The following is a 12,387-nucleotide window of genomic DNA, read 5'->3' on the forward strand; positions in this document are numbered from 1 at the left end:
ATGAGAGGACTGTCCAGGACCGTGGGTTTAATGCACACAGAGGTGGAGTTAAGGATGAGGATGGAGAAAAGCTGGGATCACTTTGGAGACCTGACCTCAGCTCGCCTTTGCACCGTCGCCTCAGAGAGACGATTCGGTGCAAAGTAATGAGAGGAGGTTGACCAATCAGTGAAGGAGCAGAGAGTTAACACGTCATTTACTCTGAGTTTCTCTGAATGTATTCCTTATGTTGCTTCTTTACTCAAATCTAATTATTATTCAGAGGTCGGTGTATCTCAGAGCAAACGCAGTGTAAACTCCGTCCTCGTTAAAAGCTCCCCTTACAAAGAGAGCAGAGGAAGTGAGAGCAGGAGCAGAGTCAGTCGGTGTAATTTAGCTTCCTAAACTTTCACCTTTTCTTCTATCACTTCCTTCCTTCCTTCTCCCCTCGAGAGTAGTAGAGCCTCAACCAAACGGTTTCTGTCTCTGCCTCCATTTCTCCGCTCTTATCCCAAGATCACTCCTTTTTTATTGCTACCTTTAGCCTCTCCGCTCAAGGAGAGATACACATGCAGGGAAACGCTGAGGTAGAGAGTGGAGCAATGCATCACCAAGCTCTGCTGTGTTATGTTCTTTTTCTTCCCGCCATGTTTGAATCGTCTTTAACTAAATGTAGATGTTATCAAGTAGGCAACTACTCTGCGTGTTTGAGGATAAATACGGAAGTATTTAATGTAGCCTCAGCTCACCGAGATTAAAGTCAATCAGGAGCCACAAAACCTACTTTATCTTCACAATAAAGACTAAACAGAAAATTACATTCTATACATAGTTAAATCTAGTGAGTAATGATTAAAAAAGACGTTTTTTTAATAAATAAAATTGTATGTGTGCTGTCTTAGTTTTTTCTTTATCATTTAAAATAAATTTGAAAAAATTTGCAAAAAAAATTGAAATAAACTTTTTTTTTTGCAAAAAGTGTATATAATTTCTAAATGAAAAATGTGTTTTTTTTCTAAATTCCAAAAACTTCAACAGTAAAAAAAACTCCAAGTAATGTTTTTGAAATTTTAAAAATTTGCAGAAAAAATAAAAATATAAATAAAAAATGAAATTTCAATAATTTGCAAATTTTTCAAACTATTTCATTAAAAAAAGGGAAAAAAAAAGAATTTTGGAAATTTGACAAAGGATAAAAAATTGCTGAAATCTGTAAAAATTTGCAAATTTTGAAAAAATCAAAAACTTCCCAAAGCTTGAACATAATTCTAACATTTGAAAAAAAATTGCAATTTTTTAAAATCTTTTTCCATTCAATAAGTTGGAAAAAAAAAAAATCAAATTTGCAGATGTTTAATTAATTTTGGAAATTTAAAAAAAAAAATCAAAATGCTGAAATCTGCAAAATTTGCTTTTTTTTTTTTTTTAAATAAAAGCTTACAGAAGTTCCAAAATAATTCTAAAATAAAAAAATGCAATTTTCTGAAAGCTTAATTTTTTAATAAATTGGAGAAAAAAAAATCAAAACTTTTGGAAGAATTCTTGAAATTTTGTTTTACAGTCTAGACTCTAGATCAAGCTGGCATGTTGTCAGTTAAATGAATCCACCCACACAGAATTTAAATTTTTTTTTTTCCAGATTTGTTTTTTTTTTTTAGATTTAGTTATCTAATCTTATAACCAATATTCTTTAATTCAATAATATTTTTTAAAGTTACAAGGAGCCACTGCAGAGGATTGGTTGCAGACCCTTGGTATGGAGGGTGAAAAAAGTATTGGCTGTTATTTTTTAGTGCGTCTTCCTGCTTTAGCTTTCGATGCACCTGCAAACAGAATCTGGAACAGAGTAAAAATAATGTCCTCTCGTCTGTGGATGATGAAGGATCTTGTAAACAGAAGCTCACGAAGCTGTTGCATCCCACCAGGGCTTTACCCGACTGTCCTGGTTCAAAGAAGTGTCCCCAGACGTCCCCGAGACACTCTAAACCTGCTGCATCCGCCCACCGTATAATGAAATACCCAGTTTTTTTTTTTTTTTTGAGATGCTGCGAAGCGGAGCAGGTGACCGAGTCTGTCATCCCGCTTTAGCGCGTTGATTTGAAGAGCCAAACCGAGCACACCAGAGACCACATTATGTCCACTCTCCTGCACGCACGCCTCCGTAGGAGTTCAGGAGATATCAGGATTCCACCGTGGTTCAGGCCGCATCATTCGGGTTCACGTGCCCTGCTGTAAATATCAATAATCAACGGTGGGTGCAAGAGAGGCTCTCTGCAAAGATGAGCCGTGCAAAATGCAGAGTGCAGACCTCTCCTAAACCTTTACAACCCATTACTCTCACAAGAGCCATTACTTACTTTGTCAGCAGAGACATCCCGGCAGTTATTCTGAACAGAAACAGGCTTTTATTGCCTGTACTCACCTGCATCAAGGGGTAATAATGCATCCTGCTATTTTCTTAAACAAGCTCAGCTGTGGTTTGTTTTCTGCTGCAAGAATCCTCCAGAGTCTGTGTTTAAAGACACGTCTCAGCTCATTTCTCAACGACAAATTTAGACTCTGCACTCTCTCGTTTATGATGGTTGCATTGTATTCCTGTGGGTGAACATCCCTCGGACCAGGTCCTTTGTTCACTCAGGTGTTGAAGTTTCAACTTATGGCGACCTCAGCTCCCTGGGAAGTCTCACACATACATGAAACACTCAGGGGAGCCATCCCACAGAAACCACCTGGACTAATTGAGCAGACCGGGAGAGCTCCAAACACCCAGAGGACTTTACCTCCTCTTCCCGTGTGACCCAGAGCTGCTCCTTCACTGATGACGCTACACAAAGAGCCAGCCTCCTCCTCCTCCTCCTGATTCCCAGCTCATCCATCCATCAGTGAGGTGATAGAGAAAGTGATGGATGAGTATGGAAACGTGACGTCCTCCTGAGGTCTGATGAGAGAGGAAAAAGGTGAGGCGGAGTCAGACGACGACCAGAGAGTCAGACGGAGGCTCGGCCAAGTCCAAGACCAAAATATCCTGACAGCCGTCTCCTCTGTGGAGTGTGTGTCTCACTCCCTCACACACACACACACACACACACTGTTCTGTTTATCTCCCGTCACACTCGCTCAGGGAGAGTTCATTTTAATAATTGTTGATCAGAGGAGAAGATTTGATTTGATTAGTGGTGACTGCGAACCACAGGAGAGCTTGGCTGGAGTCTCTGCTTCTCTCTGTCCACATCTGATCTGCCTTTCCCTTTTCCTTATCTCCTCACATCCCTCTCTTTAAGCATCTTTTACCTTTAACGTCAGCTCTGAGAGCACACAGGAGGGTTTTGTATTCACTAACATCCTCTTTCCTTGGAGCTGAACTCCTCGCTGCAGCAGGTTTCTGTATGAGTCCCTGTCTATTACCTACTGTCTCATTGTTTGAACCCCCCCACCCTTTATTGTCCCTCTTTCTGCCCCCCACCCCCTGCTGACCCCCACTTCCAACAGAAGCTCAGAGTAAGCCTTACTACTCAGATTACTCCCCCACTCGCCTGCTCATCCACAAGATGTGCACCAGCCACTACCTGGACCTCTTCATCACCATCGTCATCGGGCTCAACGTCATCACCATGTCCATGGAGCACTACCAGCAGCCCAAGGTCAGACCAAGGAGGAGGAGGCAGTCTGTGCACGCATGTTTTCACCTTACAGAGCCCTAAACTGACTGAAAAATACAACTTAATCAGGCTTGAGTTTCAGTAAAAGCCTAAAAACCAAAGACTGTCCAATAACTTCTCAGTAAGTTGAATCTGGACTTAGCACAGGCTCTGTGGCTAAAGCTAAAGCTAAAGCTTTGCACATTCTGCAGAAAATTAACAATTCTTTCAGCTCGGATGTTAAAACTAATGTTTTTATCATAGTGTTATCAAGTTTAAGATGTTAAAAAACACATCAAAGCAGTGGTTCTCAAACTTTTTTTCAGCGATATTCCCTCTGTAAAAAAGTTTTTCTGCCCAGTCGCCCTCGACAACTGTCTGATTTATGAAATATTCTTTATTAACAATAACATTGCTGTTAACCCTGAAAATTAAAAGTGGGCAATACTGACAGTTTTGGTACCAATCTGATACCAAGTAAACAAAGGGCCAGTATCACTAATACTGATACGGGTACTGATAGAGAAACTGATACTGATATGGATACTGATACCAATACTGATACCAATATGGATACTGATACCAATACTGATACCAATATGGATACTGATACCGATACTGATACGGATACTGATATGGATACCAATACCGATAGGGATACAGACAGGGTTACTGATACGGATACAGATTCCGATACTGATACCAATATGGATACTGATACCGATACTGATACCCATACTGATAACCATACTGATACTAATACAGATACTGATACTGATACTTACACCAACACTGATACGGATACTGATATGGATACTGATACGGATACTGATACGGATACTGATACGGATACTGATACGGATACTGATACGAATACTGATATGGATACTGATACGGATACTGATATGGATACTGATATGGATACTGATACTTACACCAATGCTGATACTGATACTGACATAGACACCGATACTGATATGGATACCAATACTGATAGGGACACAGACAGGGTTACTGATACTGATACAGATTCCGATACTGATACCAATATGGATACTGATACCGATACTGATATCAATATGGATACTGATACCAATATGGATACTGATACCTATACTGATACCGATACAGATACTGAAACCGATACTGATACGGATACTAATACAGATACTGATACTGATACTTACACCAACACTGATACCTATACTGATATCCATACTGATGCAGATACCCATATGGATACTGATACGGATACTGATATGGATACTGATACGAATACTGATATGGATACTGATATGGATGCTGATACGGATACCAATGCTGATACTGATACTGACATAGACACTGATACTGATATGGATACCAATACTGATAGGAATACAGATAGGGTTACTGATACGGATACGGATACTGATACGGATACTATACGGATACCCATATGGATACTGATACGGATACTGATACTGACACAGACACTGATACTGATATGGATACCAATACTGATAGGGATACAGATAAGTCCACTGATACGGATACTGATACCTATACTGATCGGATATTGATACCAATACTGATACTGATACCGAAATTGATACTGATACTTTTTAATCTAAGGTTGATCTTCCATTAAACTGCTGACCTGTAGGTGTTTGTGTGATTTGTGTCTTTTGATCATGTTGTTAAAACCTAGGACAGAATTTTTGCAGCGTTTAAAGGTGACTATAAATTACTTTAGTGTCATGATAAACATTTATGTTTAGAAACAAAAAACAGTTAAAAAAAAAAAAACCAAAACACTTTGTGTGAAATTCTTTCTTAAGAAAATAAAGTGCCAAAAAATAATCTCTTTAAGTTAAAATAAAAACTTTATCATTCATGAGGTACAGAGTTAAAGACTACAATACAAAAAATAAAAATAAAGATCTTCCATTATTGTGCTCTTTTTTTTAAAATAGTAAAGTATAAAGAATTATCACACCATGGCGTGATGTAGTAAGATGTTTCACAGGAAGTTGTGAGCCATCCATTCCTTTATGGCGCTCAAACATTCAAGGAAGACACTCAGTTTGTCTGTGTCATCAGGTTTCAATACGGCTGTTTATCGTCTTCGTAACAGAGACAAGACCCACCTTTGAATTTGCTCATAATGTGGCTCAAGGTTAGCAAACACAAAGCAAATGAAATAGAGCCCAAAACAGAGCCCTGAGGAACACCACAGGAAATTGCAGCAACCTCTGACAAGTATGGACCAACTGGAACAGAGACATCCTTTAGAAAAACAACGTTGGTCAATGGCGGGCGTCTTCCTGTCGGCAGGCCACAGGGCGCGCTCGTTCATTAATAAAGGGCTGAGAAAAGAATGGGGTCAAAAGAAGAAATAAATGAAAGTCTGATCCGAATCTTTGACGATAAGTGAAGTGGTGATTAACTTTAAAGAGAGGTCAAAGTTACAACGATGAAATAATTACACCCAGAAAAGACATTTAAAGAGGTTTAAACGCTGCCACAGGTAAACTTTCAGGACGTTTGGGAGAAATACTTTTAATATCCCACCGTCAAAGAGCGGATGAGGAGATAATAACCAGAGTGTTGAAAGGTTAAAGCTTAAATGTGGTGGATCAGATCAAAGCAGAGGTAGTGAGGAGTCCAAACTGGTTCAACCAGGAGGAGGATTTAATGAAATCCCCGCTGACCACTAATTCTGTCCCCATTCTGCTGCTAAAGGTCAGTTTTTACATGCAGATGGGCGGCGTGAGTTCCCCGCAGGCTAAAATAGAAGCTTTGATTTTAATGGCCTTTTCCTTCAGAAAGAGGGCGCAGAGGGCACCGCGAGAGGTCTATTCATGGAAAGACTAAATCTGGAGGAGACAGACTCCCACAAACTCTGTTTCTTTAAAAGTGTCTGAAACGCTAACTTTAAGTCTCGATTTCTTTCTCTCTGACGTCCTCAGGAGCTGGATGAAGCGCTGAAGATCTGTAACTACATCTTCACCCTCATCTTCGTCCTGGAGTCGGTGTTTAAGCTGGTGGCTTTCGGTCTGCGGCGCTTCTTCAAGGACAAGTCAGTATCCAAACGTCCCGCAGCGTGTAACGCCTGATTTATTCACGTTAACATCTCACCCACAGATTCAGCGTTTGACATGTTGGTGGGTGTGTTCCTTGATGGATGGATGGGTGGGTGAAGGTATCGTTTCTGAACCTCTGAGCGATGTGGAAACTCTGAGGCAGCTTTCTTTCCGAGGTGTGCCAGTGGATGGTTCCCAGCGAGGCCTGCATGAATACAAACGGCCTCGTTAAACACTCATAAAACCTGCTGCCTCAGATGATTTCATCGCTTTGAAATCCCTGGCGTCCTGCTGAAAACCGCACAATAATGGACAAACAAAATCACAAGAGTGCAAATTTATTAAAGCAAGCGCTACACACTCTGAAGTACACACACATCTCAGAGGAGGAATTGTGCTTTTAGACCAGAGCTGGCCACCGGGGGCTCCATGACGCCCGTTCTCCCTGCCAGAGCTGGCCATTCTCCTGGTTCTGCATTTGGCTGAGGCTCAGTTTGATATTAGCTCACACACACACACACACTCAAACACACTGATTCATACACTCTGAGCGTCTTAATGAGAGGAGGAGGGAGTGGACTCTGGAGTCTGTGGAAAAAGAAAAGGGAAATTGACAAACCTGATTAGTTTGACCACCCAGCGCTGTTTTCACTGACCAGGTCTACATTCATGTTGTTCCAGCGCTCTGTTCGACGCGTGTTTACTGCTCAGAGGCTGGAAAGTTTAGTGTGATCCCAACACTTTGATCTACAGAGAGGTCACAGTGTCTGTGGGAGAAAGAGCTGACAGCTGCCCAGTCTTTTGTGTGTGTGTAAGGGTGAGAATAAATTATTGTAAATTTGTTTAATAATAAAACTTCAAAGTTTTAAATTTAACATTTATTCTTCAATTACAAACCTGCAATTCTGTGCTCATATCCAGCATGGAAAATCGACTTCTCTTCCACTCCCTCACCGTCAAAAGGATGCGTTTGGGTAAACCGTAAATATTTTAAAAGTTTGGGCCTGTTGTTGTTTCCTAAAAACTCAGAACAAAGAAAAGATTTTGGAAAACTCTGGTTTTGTGGTAGAGTGTAAACACCCAGAAACAGAGTTTTTGATTCTAACATAATGTTTCAGTGATGATGTTAGAGAATTTGACACTATTTTTATTTTATTTTATCTTTAAATTTCATATTATTATGTATTTTTTTCTCAATTTTATTTAATTCAATTTTAATTTTTTTTTTTTTTAAATTTTGTTTCACTTTTTATTATTTTAAGTTGACATTATTTTATTTTATTTTATTTTTTAATTTAATATTATTTCATTTCATTATTTTTTTATTTAATTCTACTTATAATTTGAAATTATTTTGTTTTTTATTTATATTATTTTAATTTGATATTTTAATTTTTTTTTTAATATTATTTCATTTTATTTTTTTTAATTTAATTCTACTTATAATTTGAAATTAATTTGTTTTTTATTCATACTATTTTAATTTGATATTATTTTTATTTAATTTCTTTTTTTTTTTTTTTACCTTTTCATTATTATTTTGTTTATTATTATCTTGGGCCCAGAATCATCAGGGGGAAATTATTATCCCTGGTCTTCCCCCAAATTGTCCAATTTCAGGTTTTTCTTAAGTCATCTTATTTAATTAAAGGCAAAAAAATAATAATTCTGGATAGATTTGTATCGATGTCATTTAATCTATCTAAGTTATTAACCCCATCTCAGCTGTGACCTGAGTTTTTTAGATCAAATGGTGGGAGGATATTGCCTTTGAAAATATAGTTTCATTGATTATCGAAGAGCTGGAGGGGCACAGAAGGCTGTACCCGTCCAACGCTGCCAAAGGATGGTGTTGTGCTAACTGTCAGGTTTTTTGTAATGGTAGCGCAAAAGTTCATTGGAGGCTCAAAAACATGAACAGACAACAGACCATAGCAACAGACAGCAGCAGACGCTTCTTGTAGGCTAACTCTGTCCGGCCCCCGAGCAACCACTGACATAAAAGTTCCTGTGTTTTTTTTTTAAACATTTGGATTATCTGGTTTCCACTTTGAATACAGACAAACCCACGGGGAAACAGCGAGCTTGTTTCAGCTCCGAGATGTAACAGAATCTAACATCCTGACACCGACTAATGAACACAGTATATCTCATCACTGCGAGGTTTCCCAGCAACCAGCACAGACTCCAGGGAGCCTCAGCACATGGCCAGAAACAGCCCGGCACATTACACAGGAACTGGAGTTTCTGTTCACATTAAACAAACAGGATGGATTATTCTGACTGAGAGATCTGGAGGAGCTGGATTTCTGTTACCTTCACTGTCAGTTTTCCCATCAGGCTGAGATCTTTCAGCTCAGCTTCGTTGGTGTTTCTGAATTTTTAAAAAAGGATGGTTAGTAGGATTATGTTTCTGTATCCACACAGAAATCAAAGACTGAAACCCAGAGATAAAACAGGTTCAGGTTGGCTAAGGTGGTGGTGTAGTCTCTCAGTCTAGAGAGGCGACAATGAAATATCAAGGTTTCCCAGAAAAGAAGGAAAAGCTTGTAGTGATATTTTTTTGTCAATATTTATTGTATTTTAATTTTTTTCTAATTTTAATTTAATTTCCACTTTGATGTTATTTTATTTTTATTTAATTTTATTTTACTTTATGTTATTTTAATTTGACATTATATTGTATCTTTTTTCAATTTTTTAATTCCACATGATTTCATTTCATTTTATATTTTTCTCTTTAATTAATTTATATCTATTAAATTTAATTTAATTTTTTATTTCATTTTTTTTTATTTCATTTTGTTTTAATTATTATAATTTTAATTTGACATTGTTTTTATTTTATTTTTTAATTTCATATGATTTTATTTCATTTTATATTTTTCTAAATTTAATTTACTTCTATTTAGATATAATTTTAATGTAATTTTAATGTTATTTTATTTTACTTTTTATTATTTTAAGTTGACATTATTTTATTTTATTTCATTTTTTAATTTAATATTATTTCATTTTATTTTTTTATATTTTTCAAATTTAATTAAATCTATTTTAATATTATTTCATTTTCTATCATTTTTTTACCTTCTATTATTTTTCTTTTTAACATTATTTTGTTTTATTTTATTTTTCAATTTCATATTCTTTCATCTTATTTTATCTTAACCATAATTATATATTTTTTTAAATTATTATTATATATATATATATATATTATTTATCTTGGTCCCAGTATCATCAGGAGCAATTTGTCCTTCCCCAAATTCTCCATTTTCTTGTTTTTCTAAAGTCATCTTATTTGATTACAGGCAAAAGAAAAACTTTTAAACTAGAAAAAAAATAGTTTCTGAATAGATTTGTCTTTAAGTCTTTTAATCTTTCTAAATCATCAATCCGGTTTCAGCTGTGACCTGAGTGTGTGTCTGTGTCCAGGTGGAACCAGCTGGATCTGGCCATCGTGCTGCTCTCCATCATGGGCATCACTCTGGAGGAGATTGAGGTCAACGCTTCGCTGCCCATCAACCCGACCATCATCCGCATCATGAGGGTGCTGAGGATAGCACGAGGTGTGTATCCCTGCAGCTCCCTTAACACACACACACAAACACACACACACTCTCCCTCTCTCAGCATTCACACTCTGCCCTCTTTCACGGTGCTGTACTTTAAGATCTTGTATAACAGCCACGTCCCTGGGACTCCCCACTTTGTCATTTTTGCATGGCAGGTCTCAGCGGGTTTCGGGCAGGGTGTGAGTCGACCAGATGGCACAGAGACACGCGCTCAGCCTACAAACACAGCTCAGAGAGAAACAGAGAGAGCGAAACTGAAAGGAGAAGAAGAGGGTGTAGGAGAGCCAAGAAACAGTACGACAGTAAATGAATTAAACAGAGAAAGAGAAAGAAAGAAAGGAAGATGAACTTTCTGTCAGCTAGATAAGAAGAAGATGGGAAAAGTTGGACAGGGGGCAATTGATGTTGGAGAGAAAAGTTGGGATGAGGTAAATGAGGATAATGAGAGATCATTTAGCAGAGGAGGGAGAAACAGAGAGCTCTCAGAGAATCTGGAGAGATTAGACGGTGAAGGGTGGAGGAGGCTCACATTCAGAAAGGCTGAGGTACAGAGATGGGCTGGATTTGGCAGGAGGAGAGGAGAGAAGAGGAGAGGAGAGGAGAGGAGGAGACAGCTAGACCTGCAGTGCGCTTCAGTCTGAGTCCAGGTAATTAAAGATAAGAGAAGACGAGAGGGGAGGAAACAGGAAGAGGAGAGGAGAGGAGGAAAGGAAGCTTAAACATCAAACAAAAGTGATATTTAATGGTGGGCTAATGTTTTCATTCATCCAGCGTTAATGATGCACATTGTTTTGTAAATTGATGAGATTAATCTGGATTAATTAACAGATGAGCTTCATTGTTTTCACGACTGATTGTGTTTATTGTAAGCCCCTCTGAAGGCTGCATGCTGATGTTTTCCAGCTCAATCCTTTATCACTGCAGATATTCTGCAGATCAAACCAAAAAAGCTGTAAAGTTTGATGTATCAAGTGATGTTTCATATTCCAGTTAAACTTTCAACCTTTCCCTTTGGCTCTGCTCTGGAGGTTGCTGCTCAATGGCACTTCATCACTCGGGGTGGGGAGTGGGTGGAATTAGGATGGGGGCTGATTACACCCTCCAGAGTGTGAGGTCGCCTCGAGTTTTAGCTGATTGAGTCGTTGAGTTTTGGCTTCAAAAAAGATCCTTTATCTACATCAGAGACTGAAAACAAGAGGAGTTAAGGATGTTTCATCCTCTTTATATCAAACACTGATAACCCTGAGGTTATATTTGTTCCTCAATGCAGAAAACTCAACAGCGAAAAGTTATTAAAGTTAATTATAACATAACATTTGGTCTACCAGAATGTTGCAACTACTAGAATTGCCATAGCAGTCATTTTGACTGCTTGGACATTATTAGCATATAATATGGATAATCAATCAAAAGATCTTGTGTCATTCTTCTTCTAGTTGTCATTTATGGCTCTATTTGGTATTAAGTGAAGCTATACATAGATTTTAGCTTCACAGTTCATAAATAAAACAAATAATAGAGCAGAAGAAAGAGCGGGAAAATGATGCAAAGAGTGAAATATGACACCCCCTGCAAAAAGCATGCAGTCACTTTGACTGATATGGCAAATCAAGATAGTAATCTGCAGATCTCTTCTGTGTTTTAAAATGTTAATGATGAAAAAACGTTAGAATAAAATAAACACTCATTTAGGAAAAGTCAGGGTTTTACTGGTGCAAAGGATTTATTGCATCAAAGTTGCAAATTTTGAAAGCAGTCAAAATGACCGCCTTGGTGGTTCGAGTGTTAAAGTTTAGAGATTTAAGACAATGGAGCTCAATCAATCTATCAATCAATCAATCGAACTTTATTTGTACAGCACTTTCCACAAAGCACTTTGTAATACAAAGTGCTTTACGTGGGACCAAAAAAAATGAAATAAAATTAAAGAAGTGGAATAAAAAGCAGAAAATTGCATAATTACATAAAATAAAAACATAAGAACCCCGCAATCCCCCTCCACCAAGCCACATTCAATATACACACTCACTTACTCAAACACTCAAATACATAAACAGTCAATTCTGACAGAAAATAGAATTAGAGGACTGAGGAAAAAAAAAGGAAACACAGGAGCAAATAGCAAAATAG

General features: G+C 37.8%; 1 protein-coding gene across 16 annotated transcripts in view; it reads left to right on the plus strand.

Moving 5' to 3' along the window:
* Positions 1–12,387, plus strand: part of cacna1g (calcium channel, voltage-dependent, T type, alpha 1G subunit) — a 380,213-nt gene that overhangs the window by 346,940 nt on the left and 20,886 nt on the right. For 12 of the 16 annotated variants that reach the window (XM_074662958.1, XM_074662955.1, XM_074662966.1 and 9 more), the window contains 3 exons: positions 3,469–3,620; positions 6,569–6,678; positions 10,118–10,251. In XM_074662958.1, the coding sequence (XP_074519059.1) occupies positions 3,469–3,620; positions 6,569–6,678; positions 10,118–10,251 (396 nt within the window). The remainder of the gene's footprint in view (positions 1–3,468; positions 3,621–6,568; positions 6,679–10,117; positions 10,252–12,387) is intronic. The other 4 variants (XM_074662959.1, XM_074662957.1, XM_074662962.1 and 1 more) reach the window with 1 other exon arrangement.

This window comes from Halichoeres trimaculatus, unplaced genomic scaffold (assembly GCF_033239565.1).
Source record: "Halichoeres trimaculatus isolate MK-OKI-2021-1 unplaced genomic scaffold, fHalTri1.1 fHalTri1_scaffold_23, whole genome shotgun sequence".
Taxonomy (NCBI): domain Eukaryota; kingdom Metazoa; phylum Chordata; class Actinopteri; order Labriformes; family Labridae; genus Halichoeres; species Halichoeres trimaculatus.